General features: G+C 39.1%; 1 protein-coding gene across 2 annotated transcripts in view; it reads left to right on the forward strand.

Annotated features, from left to right (window-relative positions):
• LOC124716086 (ankyrin repeat domain-containing protein 13D) overlaps positions 1–27,035 on the forward strand; it is a 141,501-nt gene that overhangs the window by 112,563 nt on the left and 1,903 nt on the right. For both annotated transcript variants that reach the window (XM_047243144.1, XM_047243145.1), the window contains 4 exons: positions 21,212–21,362; positions 21,449–21,610; positions 23,678–23,778; positions 26,709–26,797. In XM_047243144.1, coding sequence (XP_047099100.1) covers positions 21,212–21,362; positions 21,449–21,610; positions 23,678–23,778; positions 26,709–26,797 — 503 coding nt within the window. The remainder of the gene's footprint in view (positions 1–21,211; positions 21,363–21,448; positions 21,611–23,677; positions 23,779–26,708; positions 26,798–27,035) is intronic.

Below are 27,035 nucleotides of genomic sequence, written 5' to 3' on the forward strand. Positions count from 1 at the left end.
GGATAATAGAGAACTGTGAAGGTGGTTCGATGAACCCTCTACCAAGCACTTAAATGTGATTCGCAGAGTATCCAAGTAGATGTAGGTACAGATCCCATAGGGGTAATTGTGGCATATGCTTCATTGTTGGTTTTCCTAACAGTGGCTTGCAAAATACCTAATGGTTTGATAGTGACTTGGCCAGTAATGCCTGTGTCTGATTCCAGCTAGAGTCTTCTTGAATCCCACATGACCAGATGTTGGAACATTGCGGAAATACTTCTGGATAGCTGGCTGTAGATGAGCTGGGGTGACGAGCAACGATCCATGACCAATTGGATCATAGCTCCTCTTATACAAAGTTCTGTTTATTAATTGGAATTCTCCTTTGGCGAGTTTCTTCTCCAAGACTTCTGTGGTTTTGAGCAGTTTCTCTGTTCAGCAACAGTGTCATTTAATGCAGCAGTGACCAAAGATTCATCCATGCTGTTATGGTCCCCCAAAGGATTACTTGAAACACAGTCAAAATCATTGTGTTTGCATCAATGTGTGTACAGCATTGTGATGTCATACTCCTGAAACCTCAGTGCCCATCTTGCCAGTTTACATGAGTCTGCCAGCATAGAGAATGGTAGTCTGTCACAGTGGTGAATTGTTTGCTAAATAAATCGGCCAGAACTTGTTGATGGACCAATCTAGTGCAAGGGGCTCCTTCACAATTGTAAAGTAGTTTATCTCGTACTTGGAGTGTACTCTGGAAGCATAAGCTATCTTCTTTTCTGCCCATTCCAAATTGGCACTAGGATTGCTTCTGTCTCATAACTGCTAACATTGGTGTGAAGCTCCATCTCAACATAAGGACAAGGAAGGAGCTTTCTTCCATCTCATTTCAGGAAAATTTGGCGTCTCCCTGCAGTATTTCTTGCAAGGGACGTGCCATGGTACTGAAGTCTTAGAAATTGTCTGTGTATGAACACAGTCTGAGAAAACTTCTCACAACACGAATATGCTGAGAATGGCTCTTGTTTTCTCTGAATTGGGACAGAATCCGTTGCCATACACTAAATACCCCAATATTTTTAATTCTTACTGAGTGAGGGGGCACAGTGGTTAGCACACTGGACTCGCTTTCTGGACAATGGCAGTTCAAATCCACGTCCAGCAATCCAGATTTAGGTTTTCCGTGATTTCCCTAAGTCACTCCAGGCAAATGGCAGAATAGTTCCTTTAAAAGGCACGGCCGATTTTGTTCCCTATCCTTGACACAATCCAAGCTTGTGTTCCATTTCTAATTACCTAGATGTCAATGAGGTGTTACTCCCAATCTTCCAATTTTTATTTCTTGGGTGGCAAAGAGACACTTTATGGATTCAGGTGGAGGCCTGCAGCCTTTCAGTTGGCTTAAATAATCTTCAGATGTCTCTAAAAAATGAGCGTGTCATGCAGATAGCAACGATTGTCATGCAGATAGCAACGACATGTCATCAGTTTAAGGTGTAAAAGTGTGTTGCCCCATCATATGAGGGGCAGTCAAATGAAAACCAAACACTTTCCACAATGGGACCATGGAATGGCACCATTCAAAGTAATCACTACTCACATTAAGACATTTATCCCACTGGGAGACGAGACAATCAATTCCTGTTTCATAGAACACAGTCGGCTGCTGATGGATACACAACTACACCCACTTTTGCACTTCCTCATCCAACTGAAACCAATGTCTTCCTTCAGGTCACCAAAGATGTGAAAATCACACTGTGAATGATCTGGGCTGTATGGAAGATACTGCAGTATTTCCCGACAAAATTGCTGAAATGTAGTCTTTGTCTCATTGGCAGTGTGGGAACGAGCATTAGTGTGGACAGGATAATTCCATCGGACAACATTCCTGGGCATTTTGCCTTGTGACTCTTGGCACGTCGTAGTTTCTGAAAAGTGTCTCCACACTTGAGGAACATCTACACCTATGTCTACATCAACATCTACACTCTGCAAACCACCCTGAGGTGCACGGCAGAGGGTATGTCCCATAGTACCAGTTATTAGGGTTTCTTCCCATTCCATTCACATATGGAGTGCGGGAAGAGTGATTCTTTGAATGCCTCTGTGCATGCAGTAATTATTGTAATCTTATCCTCACGATTCCTATGTGAGCGATACTTAGGAAGTTGTAAATTCCCAGAGTCATCATTTAAAACCAGTTCTTGAAACTTTCTTATTAGACTTTCTCGGGATAGTCTACGTCTATCTTCAAGAGTCTTCCAGTTCAGTATCTCTGTGACACTCTGCTACAGATCAAAAAAACCTGTGACCATTTGTGGTGCCTTTCTCTGTATACTTTCAGTATCCCGTGTTAGTCCTATTTGGTACAGGTCCCACACATTTGAGCAGTAATCTAGGATGGATCACTTGAGTGATTTGTAAGCAATCTCCGTTGTAGATTGATTGCGCTTCCCCAGTATTCTACCAGTAAATCGAAGTCTACCAACTGCTGTACCCATGACTTTGAGTCTATATGATCATTCCCTTTCCTATTCCTATGAAGTGAAGTGTCACACCAAGGTATTTTTATAAGTAGGCCAATTTCAACAGCTGATATTGTCGTAGGTTGCTATGTTTCTTGTTTTGTGCAGTGCACAATTTTACATTTCTGAACATGTAACGCAAGTTGCCAGTCTTTGCACCACTTTGAAATCTTATCAAGTTTTGACTGAATATTTATGCAGCTTCTTCCAGATAGTACTGCAACATGTACAAAAAGTTTGGTGTTACTATTAGTATTGTCTGCAAGGTCATTAATATATGAGAAGAACTGCAAGGGCCCCAACACACTTCCCTGGGGTACACATGCAGTTAGTTCTACGTCTACTCTCCATACAAGATACATGCTCTGTCCTACCTAGCAGAAGTCCTCAATCCAGTCACAAATTTTGCTTGATACTCAATATGGTTGTACGTTTGACAGTAAGTGTAAGTGTAGTACTGAGTAAAATGCTTTTCAGAAATCAGGAAATACTGCATCTATTTGATTGCCTTGATCCCAAGCTTTCAGTATTTCATGAGAAAAATGTGAGTTGGGTTTCACATGATTGATGTTTGCTCAATCATTCTGGTTGGCATTGAGAAGTTCATTCTGTTCAAGTTCACTCATTATGTTTGAGCTCATAATATGTTCTAAGAGTCTACAACAAATCAATATCAAGGACATTGGACAGTATCTTTGTGGATCACTTGTACTGCCATTTTTGTAGATTGGTGTGACCTGTGCTTTTTTTCCGAGAACTGGCCACAGCTCTTTATTCAAGGAATCTACAATAGATTATAGTTAGAAGAGGGGCTAACTCAGCTGCAAATTCAGTACAGAGTTTCCATTTGGAGCTTTGTTCAATTTTAATGATTTCAGCTATTTCTCAACTCCATTGACATTAATACATACTTCATTCATCTTTTCAGTGGTACGAGGATTAAATTGGGGTAAATATCCTGGGTTTTGCTTTGTAAAGGAACATCTGAAAATGTATAACACATTTCCACTTTTGCTTTGCTTTCCTCAGTTTCAGTTCCTGTCTTATTTGCTAGGGACTAGACACCAACTTTGGTGCCACTGACATCCCTTACTTATGACCAGAATTTCTTTGGGTTCTGTGAAAGATTATTTCACAATATTCTGCTATGGTAGTCACTGAAGGCATCATGCACTGCTCTCTTGACATCCAAACGTGCTTTATTCAGTATCTCTCTATCTGTAATTTTCCCAATTGACTGTTGGATGATTGAAGTCTCCACCGATGATTATGGTATGATTGGGTAACTTACATACAAGCGAACTGACGTTTTCTCTAAAGTTTTTGGTTGCAGCAGGAGATGAGTCTAGTGGGCAGCAGAAGGATCCAATTATTTTATGCCCACCCTTGATACTGAGTCTTGCCCAAACAATCTCACAAGCAGCTTCAGTTTCTATCTCGGTGGATTTGACAGTGACCAACACACTGGATGTTGGTTCAAACCCACATCCAGCCATACTGATTCAGGTTTTCAGTGATTTCCCTAAATCGCTTTAGATGAATACTGGGATGTTTCCTTTGGAAATGGCACTGCCGGCTTCCTTCCCCCATCCTTTCTTAATCCGATAGGACAGACGATCTCACATCTTGGTCCCCCCCCCCCCCCCCCCAACAAACCAATCGGTGGATTTGAGTTTCTTGCCTACTGTGACAAATACTGCACCTCCATTTCCCATTTGCCTATCCTTTAAATTTCCCCAAAAATCTCATTACTATCAATTTCAGTTTTCAACCAACATTCTGTATACAGTATTATGTGAGCTTCACTGCTTTTCAGGAGTTCTTCAAACTCTGGTACTTTGTTATGAATGCTTCACCAGTTTGCCTTTAGGATTTTAATACTCTCACCTGTTGGAGGCATTTGTTTCGATCTTACGCTGATACTTCTGCATTTCCTACAGCTAACATTATCTGGACTCGATGGAGAGTCACCTAAACTGCGAAACCCTCCTGTGCATTCCACACAGAGTCAACTACCTGAGTAGCAATAATTGCTAAAGTAACTAAATCACAAATGCTGATTTACTACCCTTTGTTTGTAGATTATGCAAAGGACAAAGGCAGCTTCCAATAATTCTCAAAAACGCACATTTATTTGCACTGGTATGAGTTCAGTTCAAAAAATTTGGAATATTAATAATTTCATGTCAATGGTGTGTTGGAGTGAAACACAGTTGGATCCCTGCACATACTTGTGTTTAATGTGTAAGTGCTAGAACTTTCATTGTTATATGCCTTTTAGTTATTATTCAGTGCTGTATTGAGTAGAACAATTTGCGAATTTCAAACTGGCATAGTTAGAGAAGCAACCCGTCTGTATTAAATTTTGCATGAATCTCAAGAAAACCTTTACAGGCGCACACCAAATGTTGCAGAAAGCCTATAGTAATGAGCACTTAAGCCATACTCAGTGTTAATATTGGTTCACATGGTTTAAAAATGGCAGGTCGGAAGTTAAAGATGACCCTCATTCAGGAAGTCCTTCGATGTCTACCGACTACACTAATCTCAGCAACATCAATGAAATTGTGTGTGCCAACCAAAGACTGACTGTCCGAGAGATTGCAGAAGATAGTAACATTTCAGTTGGATCATGTTGTGAAATCCTGACATAGCATCTTACAATGCTTCGTGTTGTCGCCAAGTTCATCCCACGGCTCATGAGTCATGACCAGAAAGACCTTCGCCTCACAATCTGTGTAGAACTTTTGGATCGCACAAATGAGGAAGAGATGTTCCTTAAGAGAATCATAACTGGTGATGAGGCGTAGGTCTGTGGTTATGGTGTTGAGACCAAGATTCAGTCTTCACAATGGGTGGGGAAAGATTCTCCAAGACCAAAAAAAGCTCATCAGTTGAGGTCAAATGTCAAAGCCATGCTGATAGTTTTCTTCGACTTTGGAGGATTAGTTCACTGTTAATCAATGGTAATATCAGGACGTATTGTGAAGCCTGCGAGAAAATTTAAGAAGGAAATGGCCTGAAATGTGGCGAGGCAGTTTGTGGCTCTTGCATCACCATAATGAACCTGCACATTCTTCCCTAGTAGTGTGTGATTATTACATGAAACACGAAATCACTGTGCTATCTCGTCCTCTGTAATGTTCAGACTTGGCCCCTGCGGACTTTTTTTTTCCCACAGTCCAGCAAAGGGTGCACCAAGACTGCTTCCAGAAGTGGAAACAATGTTGGGAGCAGTGTATCAATTGTGGAGGAGAGTATTTCAAAGGAGATAACACAAATGATGGGGAAGTTCTGTGAATATGATATAGATTTGAATTTCCTGTTCACCAACTCCTTCGAACGAGTCTTTGACAGCATAAACTGGCAAGAACTATACAGAGTACTGGAATAAGTTGGTTGTTGTTGTTGTTGTTGTTGTTGTTCTTGTCTTCAGTCCTGAGACTGTTTCGATGCAGCTCTCCATTCTACTCTGTCCTGTGCAAGCTTTATCATCTCCCAGTACTTATTGCAACCTACATCCTTCTGAATCTGCTTAGTGTATTGATCTCTTGGTCTCCCTCTATGATTTTTACCCTCCACACTACCCTCCAATGCTAAATTTGTGATCCCTTGATGCCTCAGAACATGTCCTACCAACCGGTTCCTTCTTCTTGTCAAGTTGTGCCACAAACTCCTCTCCTCCCCAATTCTGTTCAATACCTTCTCATTAGTTATGTGATCTACCCATCTACTCTTCAGCATTCTTCTGTAGCACCACATTTCGAAAGCTTCTATTGTCTTCTTGTCCAAACTATTTATCGTCCATGTTTCACTTCCATACATGGCTACACTCCATACAAATACTTTAAGAAACGACTTCCTGACACTTAAATCTATACTCGATGCTAACACATTGCCAGTATACATTTTATATCCTCTCTACTTCGACCATCATGTTTCCTTTGCTGCTTGCTCAATATACAGATTGAATAACATCGGGGAGAGGCTACAACCCTGTCTCAATCCCTTCCCAACCACTGCTTCCCTTCCGTGTCCCTTGACACTTATAACTGCCATCTGGTTTCTGTACAAATTGTAAATAGTCTTTCGCTCCCTGTATTTTACCCCTGCCACCTTTAGAATTTGAAAGAGAGTATTCCAGTCAACATAGTCAAAAGCTTTCTCTAAGTCTACAAATGCTAGAAACATAGGTTTGCCTTTCCTTAATCTTTCTGCTAAGTAAGTCGTTAAGGTTAGTATTGCCTCACGTGTTCCAACATTTCTACGGAATCCAAACTGATCTTCCCCGAGGTTGGCTTCTACCAGTTTTGCCATTCGTCTGTAAACAATTCGCGTTAGTATTTTGCAGCTGTGGCTTATTAAACTGATGGTTCGGTAATTTTCACATCTGTCAACATCTGCTTTCTTTGGGATTGGAATTATTATATTCTTCTTGAAGTCTGAGGGTATTTCCCTGTCTTATACGTCTTGCTCACCAGATGGCGTAATTTTGTCATAACTGGCTCTCCAAGGGCTGTCAGTAGTTCTAAAGGAATGTTGTCTACTCCCGGAACCTTGTTTCGCCTCAGGTCTTTCAGTGCTCTATCAAACTCTTTGCACTGCATCGTATCTCCCATTTCATCTTCATCTACATCCTCTTCCATTTCCATAGTAATGTCCTCAAGTACATCACCCTTGTATAGACCCTCTATATACTCCTTCCACCTTTCTGCTTTCCCTTCTTTGCTTAGAATTGGGTTTCCATCTGAGCTCTTGATATTCGTACAAGTGGTTCTCTTTTCTCCAAAGGCCTCTTTAATTTTCCTGTAGGCAGTATCTATCTTATCCTTTGTGAGATAAGTCTCTGTATCCTTACATTTGACCTATAGCCATCCCTGCTTAGCCATTTTGCACTTCCTGTCGATCTCATTTTTGAGACGTTTGTATTTCTTTTTGCCTGCTTCATTTACTGCATTTTTATATTTTTTTCCTTTCATCAATTAAATTCAATATTTCTTCTGTTACCCAAGGATTTATACTAGCCCTCGTCTTTTTACTGCCTGCTTCATTTACTGCATTTTTATATTTTCTCCTTTCATCAGTTAAATTATATATTTCTTCTGTTACCCATGGATTTCTACTAACCCTTGTTTTCTTACCTACTTTATCGTCTGCTGCCTTCCTTCACTACTTCATCCCTCAGAGCTACCCATTCTTCTTCTACTGCATTTATTTCCCCCATTCCTGTCAATTGTTCCCTTATTTTCTCCATGAAACTCTCTACAACCTCTGGTTTAGTCAGTTTATCCAGGTCCTATCTCCTTAAATTCCCACCTTTTTGGAGTTTCTTCAGTTTTAATGTATAGTTCATAAACAGTAGATTGTGGTCAGAGTAGACATCTGCCCCTGGAAATGTCTTACAATTTAAAACCTGGTTCCTAAATCTCTGTCTTACCATTGTATAATCTATCTGATACCTTCTAGTATCTCCAGAATTCTTCCATGTACACAACCTTCTTTCATGATTCTTGAACCAAGTGTTAGGCATCATTAAGTTACACTCTGTGCAAAATTCTACCAGACGGCTTCCTCTTTCATTTCTTACCCCCAATCCACATTCACCAACTATGTTTCCTTCTCTCCCTTTTCCTACTCTCGAATTCCGGTCACCCATGACTATTAAATTTTTGTCTCCCTTCACTACCTTAATAATTTCTTTTATCTCATCATCCATTTCGTCAATTTCTTCATCACCTGCGGAACTAGTTGGCATATAAACTTGTGCTACTGTAGTAGGCATGGGCTTTTGTGTATCTTGGCCACAATAATGCGTTCACTATGCTGTTTGTAGTAGCTTACCCGCACTCCGATTTTTTTCTCATTATTAAACCTAATCCTGCATTACCCCTATTTGATTTTGTATTTATAACCCTGTATTCATCTGAGCAAAAGTCTTATTCCTCCTGCCATCGAACTTCACTAATTCCTACTATATCTAAATTTAACCTATCCATTTCCCTTGTTAAATTTTCTAACCTACCTGCCCGATTAAGGGATCTGACATTCCACACTCCGATCCGTAGAACACCAGTTTTCTTTCTCCTGGTAACGACGTCCTCTTGAGTAGTCCCTGCACAGAGATCCGAATGTGGGACTATTTTACCTCCAGAATATTTTACCCACCCCCCATGAACCATGGACCTTGCCGTTGGTGGGGAGGCTTGCGCGCCTCAGCAATACAGATAGCCGTACCGTAGGTGCAACCACAACGGAGGGGTATCTGTTGAGAGGCCAGACAAACGTGTGGTTTCTGAAGAGGGGCAGCAGCCTTTTCAGTAGTTGCAAGGGCAACAGTCTGGATGATTGACTGATCTGGCCTTGTAACACTAACCAAAACGGCCTTATTGTGCTGGTCCTGTGAACGGCTGAAAGCAAGGGGAAACTACAGCCGTAATTTTTCCCGAGGGCATGCAGCTTTACTGTATGTTTAAATGATGATGGCGTCCTCTTGGGTAAAATATTTCGGAGGTAAAATAGTCCCCCATTCGGATCTCCGGGCGGGGACTACTCAGGAGAATGTCGTTATCAGGAGAAAGAAAACTGGCGTTCTACAGATCGGAGCGTGGAATGTCAGATCCCTTAATCGGGCCGGTAGGATAGACAATTTAAAAAGGGAAGTGGATAGGTTAAAGTTAGATATAGTGGGAATTAGTGAAGTTCGGTGGCAGGAGGAACAAGACTTTTGGTCAGGCGAATACAGGGTTATAAATACAAAATCAAATAGGGGTAATGCAGGAGTAGGTTTAATAATGAATAAAAAAAATAGGGGTGCAGGTAAGCTACTACAAACAGCATTGTGAACGCATTATTGTGGCCAAGATAGACATGGAGCCCATGCCTACTACAGTAGTACAAGTTAATGTGCCAACTAGTTCTGCAGGTGATGAAGAAATTGACGAAATGGATGATGAGATAAAAGAAATTATTCAGGTAGTGAAGGGAGACAAAAATTTAATAGTCATGGGTGCCTGGAATTCGGTAGTAGGAAAAGGGAGAGAAGGAACCGTAGTAGGTGAATATGGATTGGGGGTAAGAAATGAAAGAGGAAGCCGCCTGGTAGAATTCTGCGCAGAGCACAACTTAATCATAGCTAACACTTGGTTCAAGAATCATAAAAGAAGGTTGTATACATGGAAGAACCCTGGAGATACTAAAAGGTATCAGATAGATTATATAATGGTAAGACAGAGATTTAGGAACCAGGTTTTAAATTGTAAGACATTTCTAGGGGCAGATGGTGACTCTGACCACAAACTATTGGTTATGAACTGTAGATTAAAACTGAAGAAACTGCAAAAAGGTGGGAATTTAAGGAGATGGGGACCTGGATAAACTGAAAGAACCAGAGGTTGTACAGAGTTTCAAGGAGAGCATAAGGGAACAATTGACAGGAATGGGGGAAAGAAATACAGTAGAAGAAGAATGGGTAGCTTTGAGGGATGAAGTAGTGAAGGCAGCAGAGGATCAAGTAGGTAAAAAGACGAGGGCTGCTAGAAATCCTTGGGTAACAGAAGAAATATTGAACTTAATTGATGAAAGGAGAAAATATAAAAATGCAGTAAGTGAAGCAGGCAAAAAGGAGTACAAACTTCTCAAAAATGAGATCGACAGGAAGTGCAAAATGGTTAAGCAGGGATGGCTGGAGGACAAATGTAAGGATGTAGAGGCTTGTCTCACCAGGGGTCAGATAGATACTGCCTAAAGGAAAATTAGAGAGACCTTTGGAGAAAAGAGAACCACTTGTATGAATATCAAGAGCTCAGATGGAAACCCATTTCTAAGCAAAGAAGGGAAAGCAGAAAGGTGGAAGGAGTATATAGAGGGTCTATACAAGGGCGATGTACTTGAGGACAATATTATGGAAATGGAAAAGGATGTATATGAAGATGAAATGGGAGGTATGATACTGCGTGAAGAGTTTGACAGAGCACTGAAAGACCTGAGTCGAAACAAGGCCCCAGGGTTAGACAACATTCCATTAGAACTACTGACAGCCTTGGGAGAGCCAGTCCTGACAAAACTCTACCATCTGGTGAGCAAGATATATGAGACAGGCGAAATACCCTCAGACTTCAAGAAGAATGTAATAATTCCAATCGCAAAGAAAGCAGGTGTTGACAGATGTGAAAATTACCGAACTATCAGTTTAATAAGTCACAGCTGCAAAATACTAACGCGAATTCTTTACAGACGAATGGAAAAACTAGTAGAAGCCGATCTTGGGGGAGATCAGTTTGGATTCCGTAGAAATATTGGAACACGTGAGGCAATACTCACCCTACGACTTATCTTAGAAGCTAGATTAAGGAAAGGCAAACCTACATTTCTAGCATTTGTAGACTTAGAGAAAGCTTTTGACAATGTTGACTGGAATACTCTCTTTCAAATTCTGAAGATCGCAGGGGTAAAATACAGAGAGCGAAAGGCTATTTACAATTTGTACAGAAACCAGATGGCAGTTATAAGAGTCGAGGGGCATGAAAGGGGAGCAGTGGTTGGGAAGGGAGTGAGACAGGGTTGTAGCCTATCCCCGATGTTATTCAATCTGTATATTGAGCAAGCAGTAAAGGAAACGAAAGAAAAATTCGGAGTAGGTATTAAAATCCATGGAGAAGAAATAAAAACTTTGAGGTTTGCTGATGACATTGTAATTCTGTCAGAGACATCAAAGGACTTGGAAGAACAGTTGAATGGAATGGACAGTGTCTTGAAAGGAGGGTATAAGATGAACATCAACAAAAGCAAAACGAGGATAATGGAATGTAGTCAAATTAAGTCAGGTGATGCTGAGGGAATTAGATTAGGAAATGAGACACTTAAAGTAGTAAAGGAGTTTTGCTCTTTGGGGAGCAAAATAACTGATGATGGTCGAAGTAGAGAGGACATAAAATGTAGACTGGCAATGGCAAGGAAAGCATTTCTGAAGAAGACAAATTTGTTAACATCGAGTATAGATTTAAGTGTCAGGAAGTCGTTTCTGAAAGTATTTGTATGGAGTGTAGGCATGTATGGAAGTGAAACATGGACGATAAATAGGTTGGACAAGAATAGAATAGAAGCTTTTGAAATGTGGTGCTACAGAAGAATGCTGAAGATTAGACGGGTAGACCACATAACTAATGAGGAGGTATTGAATAGGATTGGGGAGAAGAGGAGCTTGTGGCACAACTTGACTAGAAGGAATCGGTTGGTAGGACATGTTCTGAGACATCGAGGGATCACCAATTTAGTATTGGATGGCAGCGTGGAGGGTAAAAATCGTAGAGGGAGACCAAGAGATGAATACACTAAGCAGATTCAGAAGGATGTAGGTTGCAGTAGTTACTGGGAGATGAAGAAGCTTGCACAGGATAGAGTAGCATGGAGAGCTGCATCAAACCAGTCTCAGGACTGAAGACACACTAACAACAACATATTTTACCCAAGAGGACGCCATCATCATTTAACCATACAGTACAGTTGCATGCCCTCTTGAAAAATTTACTGCTGTAGTTTCCCCTTGCTTTTAGCCGTTCGCAGTACCAGCACAGCAAGGCCGTTTTGCTTAGTGTTACAAGGCCAGATCAGTCAATCATCCAGACCGTTGCCCCTGCTACTACTGAAAAGGCTGCTGCCCCTCTTCAGGAATCACACGTTTGTGTTGGTATATATGCTAAATTAATAAGATGACCAGAATGACAATTAGAGAGACAAGAGCAAAATTAAAGGTCCTTACTAGAACAAGTGAAAGCTTTGACTTTGATAAGATCGTGAAGCTAGGTGATAAGTCTCTCCCCTATCCTATTCAATGTAGCCCTGCATAGTGTAGTGAATAAAATCAACAAAACAGGCTATAGTAGGGAGAAGTATCAAATGCACTCCAAGAAACATAACGGGCAGTAGAAACAGAAGCCTTAAAAATTGGCCTGTCAGTAATTGAAAACAATATAAAACAAAATATATGGTAATGTTACAAGCTGAGGCCTGAACACCACCTATAGAGGTAAACATCAATGGGAAGTGTGTTCTCTTTTAACTACTTGGGAGCCATAATGACAAATAACAGTGTTAGAAAGGCTGTAAAGGAAAGAATACAAGCAGGAAACAACTTACTTTGCAAATATGCAATTTTTCAGAAATAGCCTTGTTACAAGAAAAACAGAACTGCTAAAATATAACTCCATAGACTGTCCAGTTATCGCGTATGGGTCAGAGGTATTGACATTGACAGAATACACTAAGACTCTTTGAGCAGAAAACACGAGGTATGTCAATTATTATCCTCAAAGTAGGTATAAAATTTTATTGTAATCAAATAGAAAACTTACAAGAACATCATTTTTTGACATAGTCTCCTTGCGTTTCAACGCACTTGGTCCATCATTGTAAAAGCTTCCTGATGCCCTTATAATAGGTTATCGGTTGAGCTGCAAGCCAGCAATGCATCGCTTGTTTCACTGCTTCGTCCGACGCAAATCGACTGCCCCTTAATGCCTGTTCCCGAGTCGACCAAACAAGTGATAGAAGGGACAGAATCGGGACACTATGGAGAATGATCCAGTACTTCAAATTTGAGTTTCTGGAGCGTTTCACCAGTACGCGCAGCAGTATGCGGACGGGCATTGTCATGCAGCAACACAACACCTTTTGACAGCAATCTTCAGCGTTTGCTTCGAATTGCAGGCCTAGCAGTAAGCATCTCACTGTAATGTACACTGTTTATTGTTGTGTCCCTTTCCCCATAATGTTCTAAATCAGTTTTTCCTGTGGATGGTTGGGTCTTGAACTTTTTCTTGCCCGTTGAATTTGGATGTTTCCATTCCATGCTCTGTCGTTTACTCCCTGGCTCCTAATGATGGATCCGTGTTTCATTACCAGTAATGACCCTGTCTAAGATGATGTCCCTTTCATTACCATAGCAATCCAAATGTTTTTTGCAGATGACCAAGCACATTTGTTTATGCAACTGTGTGAGTTGTTTTGGGATCCATTTGGCGCAAACTTTATGATACCCAAGGATGATTTCGTAGGCAGAACCATGACTAATTTGCAGACGATGTGCCACTTCGTCGATAGTTAACTATCTGTCTAAGGGAATCATTTCACGTGAACGCTCAATGGCTTCTTCATTTGTGGCGGTAAACGGTTGTCTGGCTCCTTGATTGTGTGTAACACTTTTACGACTATTTCAGAATTTTTCAATCTGTTTGTAGACACTCCATTGTGGCAAAACACTGTTCCCATACTGTACCGAAAGTCTTCGATGAATTTCAATCCCTGATACGCCTTCTTACCACAAAAAACAGATCACAGAACGTTGCCCTTCTTTGGTGGAAATAGACAGCGGAGCAGCCATGATTAACAGCTCGGCAGTGTGAGTCGAAACAAGGCCCCCGGAGTAGACAATATTCCATTGGAACTACTGACGGCCGTGGGAGAGCCAGTCCTGACAAAACTCTACCATCTGGTGAGCAAGATGTATGAAACAGGCGAAATACCCTCAGACTTTAAGAAGAATATAATAATTCCAATCCCAAAGAAAGCAGGTGTTGACAGATGTGAAAATTACCGAACTATCAGCTTAATAAGTCACAGCTGCAAAATACTAACACGAATTCTTTACAGACGAATGGAAAAAGTAGTAGAAGCCAACCTCGGGGAAGATCAGTTTGGATTCCGTAGAAACACTGGAACACGTGAGGCAATACTGACCTTACGACTTATCTTAGAAGAAAGATTAAGGAAAGGCAAACCTACGTTTCTAGCATTTGTAGACTTAGAGAAAGCTTTTGACAATGTTGACTGGAATACTCTCTTTCAAATTCTAAAGGTGGCAGGCGTAAAATACCGGGAGCGAAAGGCTATTTACAATTTGTACAGAAACCAGATGGCAGTTATAAGAGTCGAGGGACATGAAAGGGAAGCAGTGGTCGGGAAGGGAGTAAGACAGGGTTGTAGCCTCTCCCCGATGTTGTTCAATCTGTATATTGAGCAAGCAGTAAAGGAAACAAAAGAAAAATTAGGAGTAGGTATTAAAATTCATGGAGAAGAAATAAAAACTTTGAGGTTCGCCGATGACATTGTAATTCTGTCAGAGACAGCAAAGGACTTGGAAGAGCAGTTGAATGGAATGGACAGTGTCTTGAAAGGAGGATATAAGATGAACATCAACAAAAGCAAAACAAGGATAATGGAATGTAGTCTAATTAAGTCGGGTGATGCTGAGGGAATTAGATTAGGAAATGAGGCACTTAAAGTAGTAAAGGAGTTTTGCTATTTGGGGAGCAAAATAACTGATGATGGTCGAAGTAGAGAGGATATAAAATGTAGGCTGGCAATGGCAAGGAAAGCGTTTCTGAAGAAGAGAAATTTGTTAACATCCAGTATTGATTTAAGTGTCAGGAAGTCATTTCTGAAAGTATTCGTATGGAGTGTAGCCATGTATGGAAGTGAAACATGGACGATAAATAGTTTGGACAAGAAGAGAATAGAAGCTTTCGAAATGTGGTGCTACAGAAGAATGCTGAAGATTAGATGGGTAGATCACATAACTAATGAGGAAGTATTGAATAGGACTGGGGAGAAGAGAAGTTTGTGGCACAACTTGACCAGAAGAAGGGATCGGTTGGTAGGACATGTTCTGAGGCATCAAGGGATCACCAAGTTAGTATTGGAGGGCAGCGTGGAGGGTAAAAATCGCAGAGGGAGACCAAGAGATGAATACACTAAGCAGATTCAGAAGGATGTAGGTTGCAGTAGGTACTGGGAGATGAAAAAGCTTGCACAGGATAGAGTAGCATGGAGAGCTGCATCAAACCAGTCTCAGGACTGAAGACCACAACAACAACAACAACAGTGATAACGAAACTAACCTAGCAGCTTGCAAATTGCAAATATATAACAACAAATAAACAAAGCATGTATCATCAACATAAAACAGCAGTACTACCAAAATAAACAAAAATATAACGAAATTGCAGATAATAATTGACTTACCCTCGTACTATGCAAAATCTATGGTCCACTAAGGGAGGAACAAGGCTGGAGAACATGCTACAGTGCCAAATTAAAAGTGCCAATACAAGGTAGGGACATGTAAAATTTGTGAAATCACAGCAAATACGAAGGCTAGGACACATGGAAAGAATAACAGAGGATAGAATTCCAAAGAAATTATGGAAAGAATAACAGAGGATAGAATTCCAAAGAAATGATGAAAGGTGTGATCCATTCAGCTAGGCGAAAAGGGAGACCTGGAAGAAGATGGATTGATGTCATGAGAGTGGATCTCACCAGTTTGGGAGTCCGGGGGTGAGAAGAGCAGCAAGCAACTCAGAAATGTGGAGGAACAGTGTTGAAGAAGCCAAGGCTCACAATAGAGCTGTAGCACTACTGAAAAAGATTTCAGAGGAGACAATGTACAATAAGTAAAAAGTAAGCATACAAAAATTTTGTTAGCAAAGTTCTGGATGTTTTGAACAGACCTCACACAATGAGAGTCAGAGTTGATGTAGTCTTTGACAGAACTGTGAACCACAAATGCTAATTTCCTACAAAATAAATTACGCATCCAAAACATTCATGCTGGTAACTTACAAAAATATAGTTTTGTATATGTCCAAAAATCCTCCAAAATAACCCGATTCTCACATAATTGTACAATGAAATTAGAGGAGTATTGTTTTGAATGACGATAGGCCTACTGTTCTCAAAAATTTTAATATAGCACAATTGAATTTAAGCTTATAATTGACGATAACAGTGTGAGTTTATCGCGGCACTCGTAAATGTTTGAAATTGCACAGTATATAATGATACAAACAGTTATTGATACGTTCAATGAAAGATTATACAGAAGTGACACGATCAGTAAAAAATGTGAATCTAGATCTTCAAATCGGCATATGCGTATCTTTTACAAGTTGTCCTACACAAAGGAAAATTCCGAAGTTGGCTTTGATATTTAAATAAATTTACATATTGCATGTAGCTGATTCTATGCACACTTCTACACTGGCATGTTGGAGGAGAACACTGCAGAATGAGTTTATCTTAGTCAAAATTGCTAAAGCACATCTTCTGCCTGTTGTAGCTAACAATGCTAGCTCCTCGAGAAGACGAAGCATCCCGTTGCACTATTAACACCTGCTCCCACACTGACAATCAAACGAAGGCTATGCTTCAGAGATTGGGTTGGGAAACAATGCAATGTTCTCTGTACAGCCTGGATCTTCACCATGTGATTTTCACACCCTTGGTGACATGAAGAAAGACGTGTGGACACAGATTTCAGTGGGAGGTAGAAGTGCACACATGGTTGCAGATCCGTTAGCAGCCGACCGTATTATACGAAACAGGAATTGACCGTCCCATCTCCCAGTGGGATAAATGTCTTAATGCTTGTGGTGATTAATTTTGAATGGTCCCATTGTGGCGGGTGTTGGATTTTCATTTGACTACCACTTATACATACAAAGGCAGCTGGAGTGTTACACAATCCAAATATTTCTTTAAAATTAGTACCGCCATTAGACTGTTGTTTATTTATAGTGTTACATTTACACATACACAATCATGATTTTGGCTTCAAAGTGCTATTATCAAGTGTTTTCTGAAAGCAGATTAGACAATAACAGTGAAATACATAACAAGTGATATAACCATATAAGAATCCATATTTATAATGCTTACTTACAAGTGTTATACATTCCCTAAGATTGCATACTGTCGTATTAAAATACACTATTAGACACATTGTCTAAGAGTCACTATTTCTGGCAGAGGCTACTGCTTTGTTTCATCACCGAGTATACCATCTTGACTGAATGACAGTTTCCCCCCCCCCCCCCCCCCCCCTCAGTGTTCGGTAGGATAGGAAAGATTAGGAACAATTTATTTTGTTTGGTAGTTGCCTGCTCATAAACAGTAACAAATCTCTCAATAATATTCGCTGCATCCATAAATATAACAGTCCAGCTAATCATTGACATTGTTTAAAGTACATTTTAGTAGGTAAATATTCAGCTTTGTACATGAAATTAACACATGGCCAACTAAGTTATGTAATTTTGCCTCAATTCAAAATTAATACATACAGTGCAATTACTAATTCTACTCACTCATTAATTAACTGGTGAGGTTTGAAGCAATATTTATGATGTACGTATCATCAGGCATGTAAATCCTGTTATATTTGGTAGAACATTACTTAGGAATAAGTGCAAATAACACAGGTATGTGAAACTTGTCTTGTGCGTAAAAGCATTTAAACAAATAAAAGAATCAAACAATTTCATGTTAAACAGCACATTTAACATAATTCAAAATATGAATTAACCCACTTGGGGCACTCATATGTAGTAGCTGATTAAGTTGTTAACATTACTATGTCATCTTTACATCATATAAGTAAGATGTCACTACTATAACATGTAAATGTAATTTATAGCACCAAGGTTGCAGCCATATGTATCAATACCATGGTGCACTCATGTTTGTAATTGTATCTCATCAACCATTAACAAATACTAGGATATCCCTACTCCTTGTATTATGTTAAATTTAAATGTGCTGTTTAATCTGAAATCATTTGATTCTTTTTTTAGCTTAAATGTTTCTCACTATCCTCGTATAACCTAACATGTGGCAGAGGAGAGGTCATGATGGTCTTCCACAATCACATAGAGACCACATTCGGGAGTTGATCATACCCCTTTCATTTGACAGTTTCCTGTTGAATTGTCCTTGATGCGCTGGTACCACCAGATGAATTCTTTTGTTGTGACATCCTTCTGTGATTCATTTCACCAAATGTGAAATTTTGTCAACTTCAGTCATGCTTGGATTCACAATGTTGCAAAGGGCCAAAACATGCTGTATGCATGTCTGTGTCATTGGGCCCTGTTCTTCAGTTCTTCTGCTAAGTGGACTTGCTGTTAATTGTCAGCAGATGCTTCCTTCGGCTCTGTGTGGAATTTTTCCCAGCTATTGGGCTTCTCTTCATTGTTCTGAACTGTTGCTGGGCTTGCTGACCAAGTAAAAGCATGTATTTCCCAAACACCTCATGTAATTACACCTGTTGTATTTGATGACTGTCCTGACCAGCATTTTCAAAAAACTTTGATGGATATCTGATGTGCAGCTAGCTTTCTGCTGTCTTGGAGTCCATTGATCTCCTGAATATATGGATTGTCAGGTACAGCTCAATTTGGGCTGTCCGACTTTTGCAAAACGTGAACACTCTGAGACTGGAGGTTTATTGGAGCAAAATACTTTAGCACGACAACTGTATTTAGCGAACACAATGAACAAGGAGCACAGCAATTATTACTGTCCATCACACACTAATCAGACTGTAACCTCTAAAGTAAATAATTCTTGAATTTATGGATGCTCGAGAGGATGTCCGTAAGCAATTACTACTGTAACCTGGAGTGACAGTGTCGAGAATGGAACACAAAACACAGAACATACAAAGCATATACAAGTTCACAGCAAGGAATAAACAGTACACAGAGATATAAAAACCTAGTAGAAAACACAGTGCTCTTGACACACGACACTACACCATTGAACACACGAGCTTCACTGGTATGACACGAACTTGAAATTCAGCTGCAACATAAACATGCAGATGCTACAGGACCTCTGGAGTGATGTACCTGTCTGATCTGTGTGTTAGCTGATCACACATATCTGTGACTCCTGCAGTTTTGGAATGTGCAATGTTGGAATGTACGGACACTGTAACTTGAGGTGATCGACATATCACAAACAAACACCTTGCAGCACAACTAGACATGTCTGTTGATATTACTGACACACTTGTCCACCTGTTGGGGTACTCAAATGTGTGTAGTGCAGGTTCCTCGCTGCTTAACAGAAGATGATAAAGAACAATAGGACCATCTGTGCAGAGTTGCTGCCATGTTACGAGGCAGATTGAACATTGACAAAGGTGATCAAATGTAGGTTCGTCACTTCAAACCAGAAACGAAGTCGTGATCCATGAAATGGCGCCACACCACCTCTCCTTTGAAGAGAAAGTTCAAAGCTGCATGCTCAGCTGATAAAGTCTTAGCGACTGTTTTCTGGGACTTTGAAGGGCGTATTCTGTTTGATTTCCTCCCACATCATGCAACAATCAACTCTGAAGTGAAGTGTATTGTACTACACTCAGGAAATCGAAGAAATGACTTCAGCACGTTTGTCACCACAAAAATGCAAACAAACTTCTCCTTCTACTCTACAATGGAAGGCCTCTCACAAGTCTGTGCATTGAAGAGGAGCTCACGGAACTTCATTAGACTGTTCTTCCTCATTCACCTACAGCCCAGATCTCAGACCTTCTGACTTCCATCTTTTTGGCCCAATGAAGGATGCACTCTGCTGGATGCAGTACTTGTATGAGGGGAACTTATTGATGCAGTAAAACATAGACTCCAGACATTGACTAGTAGAGTGGTACCATGCCCTCCCACTAAGGTGGCCTAATGCTGTTGCATTGAATGTAGATTATGTTGAAAATTATTGTTTTGTAGCTGAGAGAGTGGGAAATAATGCTGTGCATTGCAGTCCTGAATAAAATCCAACCTGTTTTCAGAAAAAAGTGTTGCATACTTACTATTTGCCCCTCACATTAATGTTGGATGCTATTTACATGTAACAGTGATTTTTCGATGTTATTAGGTTTCATCTTTATCTCTGATTGCTTCAAATTTATGCTAAGTTGATTATTCATTTTTGGCATTGTTCTATTGTCTTCCGTAGTTCATCTTTTGTATCTACCAGCATATTGCAGATGGTTTAATTCCTTTCCTACAATTTTAATTCTTGTATCTCCCTCAGTCTTGTTTTCTAAAGGCATGTTCCAAAGTTGTTACAGAAAATTTTGGTGATTAGACTTTCAACTTCTCCCATTGTCTGTGTAATTCAAGTACAAATTACCAGATAACAGAAACAGTTCGGAAGAGATCATTTGTTTAGGCAATGCTTTTTTTTTTTCCAAGTATGTGCTATACTTCTGAAACAGTCTGTCAACTTGTTTTAGACACTTTAGTCTCATTTTGGAGAGTTTGTATTAAAAATATTTAGATTTTCTGAGGCTTGCATAGAAGAAGGCAAATGCCAGGTGGTACCTAGGAAAAGAACAGTTGATTTCCTTCTTCGATATTGTGTGATTCTTGAATTATGCCACCATGATGTGTAATAACGACCAATTCCAGCTGGCAGTTCTGCACTTTTGCTACTCAGAGAGAGGTTATACAAGCATCTCTTGTCCCATCAGGCAGACAGATTCTTGCTTTCCTCCTGATGCTTTATTTCTGTACAACAGTGTACATACACCACATATAACATCTTGAAACATTAGGCTATCATATCCATACAATTTCCTTACACGTGACTGTAATTCTATCCGTAATGGGCTGAGGCGACACAAGACCCTTAACATGCTGTGTAATATTATTTTGGCATGTCACAACTACAACAAAAACAACTCATTTGGGAACCTTACATTTGAGTTGAGTCAGATAATATTTTTGCTGTTAATATAAATCACCTCAAAATGCATGGTCCACGGGATAGTTTCAATACTGCTCTGATATTTATTACATGAATCTCTGCTGAATACAAAATCTAAAATATGGATGCGTTAAGTGTTACTATGTGGGTGAATTTTCTAGGCTACATTGTGGCTTTGTGAAGACTATCCTCTCAGCTTGCAAGAACAGATCATGCCAATAGTTGACCTGATGGCAATTTCCAGTTCACATTTTGCCAAGCTGAAGGATTTCATACAGATGCAGCTTCCTGCTGGATTTCCAGTTAAAATAGGTATTTTGTGACCTCAGACTAATGATGATTCATCTTAATATGGATTTTTGTTTATTATATTTATGTACAGTTTTATTTCTTCCTAGAAATTCCGTTGTTCCATGTTCTGAATGCAAGAATTACTTTTGGTAACATATTCGGAATGGATGAAGAAGTTGGGGGAGTATCGATCGTACGCGAAGAGGATAGAATAAGTTGTGTTGTGGAGGACAATTGTTTTGTACCACCACCATCATATACAAAAATGGGTGAGTCCTCTCAGAATTTTGTTAATGATTATCTGAATAAGTTGAGTTTGGTTCAGTGTTTCATTATTAATTTTATGAGGGTGGTTTTTTGTATCACTAATATAATATTCTTGCCTGTGCTTAGTGCATTGGTGTATTTCAAAGAACTTCGATTAGAGATTGAATGGAAATTTGGCAATGTGTAATGTAAATTGTATAGAATATGCTTAAAGAAAATTCTGTGTGGAATACAAATATTCGAAGGAGTGAAGATAATAAGTCAACAAACAGTTAAGGTGCTGAGTGGTTGAGAGGTACTTACACAAGATCAAAAATGGGCAAAGTTTCTGGATGACCTCCTCCTCCTCCTGGCCAGCTACATTATATGGGTGCTATAGCTCAACAGGGATCAAGGAAACATCATTAACAATGAAAAAAAAACAGAGGTTTAAAGTGTAATGAGCAACATTTATGCAAATTATGATAAGGCAGTTACTGAAACAGCATTTAGTCTTTATCGCCCATTGCCAGGTTAAGCCGAAAAATGTGCTGTTAATTGAGTTACATGAGCAAGAAAATTGAGCAGGAGGGACTAACTTTGAGATAGAAACTGTTTGTTTTCTAGGTAATAATACACAAGCAGATGAAAACATTAAAATGAGTAGAGATCAGTAATACAACAAATAAAGAATTTCACAAATGAGTCCTACATACTAGATTATCAACATACCACCGCTCAGCAAAGAAAGTCAACATGTGACACGAGATTAGACTGAAAGTGTTCATAAATACTGAACTTTGAATGAAAATGACAGAAAAGGTTGGTGAAAAGATTGTGCATTTCACCATTGATTAATTAACAGCAACTCTTTCCCAAAGCATTTCCAGGAGATTTGCTAAGACAGATTACAAAAGTGGAAAATTATTTGATGAAGTCAGGTTGTTGTTTTGTTCTTATCTGTATAAGAGTTAAAAGATATTTTTTAAAAATTGTGATAAAATCTTCTAAAAAATTAGTTTCCACTTGTGGCTGTTAAGCCTCATTTATTGTGAGTTCTAGGTACAACTGGTTTTTTCGATATCTTTTAACTATGCATAGATTAAGCAGTGTTTACCCACATAGAGACTTGTATGTGTAGAACTGACATCCTTTTGGACTGTGCTCAGTCAAGAAGCTGCAACTCAGAGCCTTCCTCTACCGGGAGATACATCCCGTTTGCATAGATTATGGAGCTGAAGCATGTGTTTGCCCTTGTGGCACTGCATTAAGAGAGCTGTCACATCAGAAAATTTGTCATATGCACTGATTCTGCACTCTTAAAGCAATAGATTAACTCTTTCCCAAAGGCGCAATGTATAATGCCACTACATGTACACATTTTTAAAACAACCAAGTAGCATGCAGTCTGATGTGATTTTAAGAATGTGTGGTACTGAGAACAAGAAGACTGAAATTGATTGAATGGAGAACAGGGATGGGGTAGAGGATGGTGGATAACTAGGAAGACATGTTGTGAGACTAAAAAACATCCATTTGAGAAAAGCTGGTCTATAAGTTGGATTTGGAGAGGACATAATCTGAAATGAAATGCCCAGGATGGAAACACTTGAAGATGTGCAAAGGACAATGAGCTACATGCTCTTCAGCTGAGTTTCATGTTAACCTTTTGAGTACAAGTTGGTAATAAAGCCAATAGAAGTGGGGAGTTTATTTATGATCATGCCCACACTGAATGATGTGCTATGGTTGCGCTGAAGTTGATAGTTGAGAGTAGATGCTTACAGGTTACATTTTCCTGTCTTGACTTATGTTTCACCAGTGAGGGAATATGTGGATGGGTCATTTCTAGATCCAGGCGTAGACAATGTTAGTGTTTATCATGTCTTTGAAACAAAACAAAAATCTGCTGTCCTAATTTATGTCAAATTGAAGGACTGTCATGGGATTATTTAAAACATTTGAATGAATTCAAAAATGAGTGTACGTAAAAAATTTCTGATAAACGGCTTGTGTTGAGATTCATGATAAATGCATGTAAATTGCCATCAAGTGCAAATAATGTATTTCAGTGATGTGTCTATTTCCAGGTGCTGAGGTACGCAGACAGTTCAGTATGGAAGAAGAAGATGAACTGCTGCAGTTTGCAATTCAGCAGTCTCTTATTGAAGCAGGCAGTGAAAAAGATGAGGTACATTTAAAGAAATATAAAACCTTTTGCAGGAATCAATTTCTGTGCATGCAAACACTTGAAGACACTGTATGAGGAAAAGTTAAAATCTTTTTTTGACTGGCATGTAAATTTTATTATGATGAGACATGGTAACATAAGTAAAATTTCAGTTTAATCTCCTTAATAGTTATATTTACTTAACTTTTTAAAAGTAGTCATATTCTTTCAGGTTTACTTAGTTTATCACATTGAGATGAGATGGCTCCAGATTTTCTTGTCTAAGGGTCTGATTCTCGAAGCTGAAAATCTAACATCAGCTCCTCATGGTTGGTTTGAACTAAATAAATTGGGAGATAGTTGTTGCAGAAGTTTTTGATGTAAATATATTTTTCACTGAATTTTCTCACATGTTAGGATATCATACAGTAGTTTGATTTTTCACATTAACAAAGCCGAAGTTACATTGTTCGCACCTGTTATACAAAAATATGGCCGATCACGTCAGAGGCAAGCTAACCACTCCATCACTCTGCAAAAATAACAGTATTCCAAAGGAATTAAAATTTTTATTATCAAATGAATTCCTACTACTTTTTGTTATCTTATTAATTTTTATTATTATTTCATAAATGATTTCAGAAATAAACATAGTAAACAATAGAGAATTGTGTAATTAATAAAAGAAATTTTAAGTGTGCAAATAATTCATAATTTCAAATGTTTAGAAAAAAGATTTTAGCTGTATATTCACATCAAAACTAAAATATTTTATAAAGTAATTCCTTTTCATAAATTTTAGCTGGAAATATACCGTACTGTGTATAAAAGTATATGAAAGTTTTCAGAAAAGCTGTTGAGATGATATTAACCTGTCCAAAATTCGAAAAATTATACTGGAATCGACAACTACTGCTGAGGAAAAGTAATGCTAGAGGAGAATGTCCTGTTACAATACTATACTGTGCCATCATAAAATTTTATTGAAATTCATTCAAACCAGGTGGAAATTTATGAGTTAAATACCTCATTTTCAACAGTTAACAAATTCTTGCTGACTTCTTACATGCAATAATATCTTTAGGAGGATGAGCCACATTAAGGAAATTGTAAAGTCAAGCTATAGCCATTTCAGTAGGAGCAGCATGGTACATCTTACATACAGAATAAACCATGAGATAGCTTTGTACAGGACAATATGTTGAATGTTGATGAAGCCAAATGTAAACACAAATTTCTCAGTAGTGTTAAAAGAATTAACTGATTTTATTTGCCTGCACAAAAAATGTGCCTGTCAAATTAAAGGTTACAGTCAGTACTTTCTGGGATGCAAAAGTGATACTTGAGACTGATCTTTCCAAGGATAAAACATAGTCAGTGAATACTACACAACACCTCTGGTTGTTTCAGATTGAAAAATACATGCGAACAGGCCTCCGTTGCAAGTTAGCTCTGTAAAATATTTTACTTTCACTAACATCCGCCCCCCCGCGCAGAGACTTTATTTGTGAAACTATCATCAAACAACTGTGTACCTGTAAAATCACGCCGACCGGAGTGGCCGAGCGGTTAAAGGCGTTACAGTCTGGAACCGCATGACCGCTACGGTCGCAGGTTTGAATCCTGCCTCGGGCATGGATGTGTGTGATGTCCTTAGGTTAGTTAGGTTTAAGTAGTTCTAAGTTCTAGGGGACTTATGACCACAGCAGTTGAGCCCCATAGTGCTCAGAGCCTTTCTCTTTTTTTTTTAAAAAAAAAAAAAATCACAACAGTCCTGTATGGAGTATAACAACCTGTTTTGGCCAAGACAACTTCCCAAATTATGTTCAGTACTTTACTGTAATTGAAGATCAACTTATGAAATATCCCATGAAACCTCAATTCTTTCTTAAAATCAATAATACCAATGATTCACTCATACCATCAAGCCTGGCTACATCTGGAATGTTTAAGAATTATGGTCATATAACCATTCTCAACTTCAACTAAAACAGTACTATTATTAAAACTACATTTCAGAACCATTAAAATGAATAAATGAACAACTTTACCACCAATTTTAATAATGATTTCATTGTTTTCCTTGGCTGTCGGGATGCTGCTTGCAGCCAGCTGCAGTGTGATATACAATCTTTGCCACTTGGTAGACTTCTGATGCTTGCAACTCAATCGCCTGTAGCTATAATGCCCCCCCTTCCTCTGTCTCACTACAACAGTTAACAAACAACAACCTACAAAATTATTAAATAACTCATAATAATCATATTTTAGCCAAATATTCTTCCAATTATGAGGTAAACCAATACCTTGGTACATGACGTTCAACACAGCACAATTTGACACAGTACAGTTCTTCCCAAGTGGACAGGCTGTCAGCCCATTCACTTTGGCAGGTCTTCATGCAAGCAGGTGAAAAGTATCCTGTGTTATACATATTTTGTAATTTCTAGAATCCTTGCCATTTTTCGAGATTCATAGTTCTCTGAAAGTTAGCTGAGAAATTTGGAAACTGACATATGTAAAAATACAAAAACTCTAACTGAAAGAGGTTCTTTTTTTTCCCTAGTGAAATGGACTTACTTTCTAACTTTCTGATCCCCATTAGCCTCTCCTACCCACATTACAAGGCTTCATAACTGCTCACTCCTCCACAGAAAGTAGTATTTGAACATTTGACCATTCTTTCTGATTACTTGCCACCAACTTAGCACCTGATTACTTGCCACCAACTTGGCACCTTATCATCAGTGTGAGTAGTGGTCTGACTTCATAATTGTGTATTTTCTATTTTGGGTATTTAATTCCCTTCGCCATGTTATTGGCTTAAAACACATTGATGCATATGTAATGATAATGATCTAATTCTTTTTTAATTTTGTTAAGTAGGCATGGGCCCTAATTTTTAGTTTTCTAAATCACCAGTTTCCTTATGTTTTGAATATTGTTAACAGGTGGATATCTGGGAGGCCTTAAGAGCACAGCGTCCATCCCGGCCTACCACTCCAAATGTACAAGCTGAGGAGGAGCGCCAGTTACAGAGGTAAGACAATATCCACCCAAATACTTTCAGTACGTGTGAAGAAAGTTTTATTTTCCTGGCGGTTCTACATTTGCAGTGCCTACGAGGGTGTCCAGAATGGATTACTGAATCCTTGTAATCTCCCACACTGATCCTGCTTGGAAATTGTGATAAGAGACCTATTTGTATTACCTTTACTGTAAATGAAAGATTGTTGTGATCTCAGAAAGTCTTTCCATGCTCACCTAAACAATAATAG

The sequence above is a fragment of the Schistocerca piceifrons genome, chromosome 1 (assembly GCF_021461385.2).
Source record: "Schistocerca piceifrons isolate TAMUIC-IGC-003096 chromosome 1, iqSchPice1.1, whole genome shotgun sequence".
NCBI classification, from domain to species: domain Eukaryota; kingdom Metazoa; phylum Arthropoda; class Insecta; order Orthoptera; family Acrididae; genus Schistocerca; species Schistocerca piceifrons.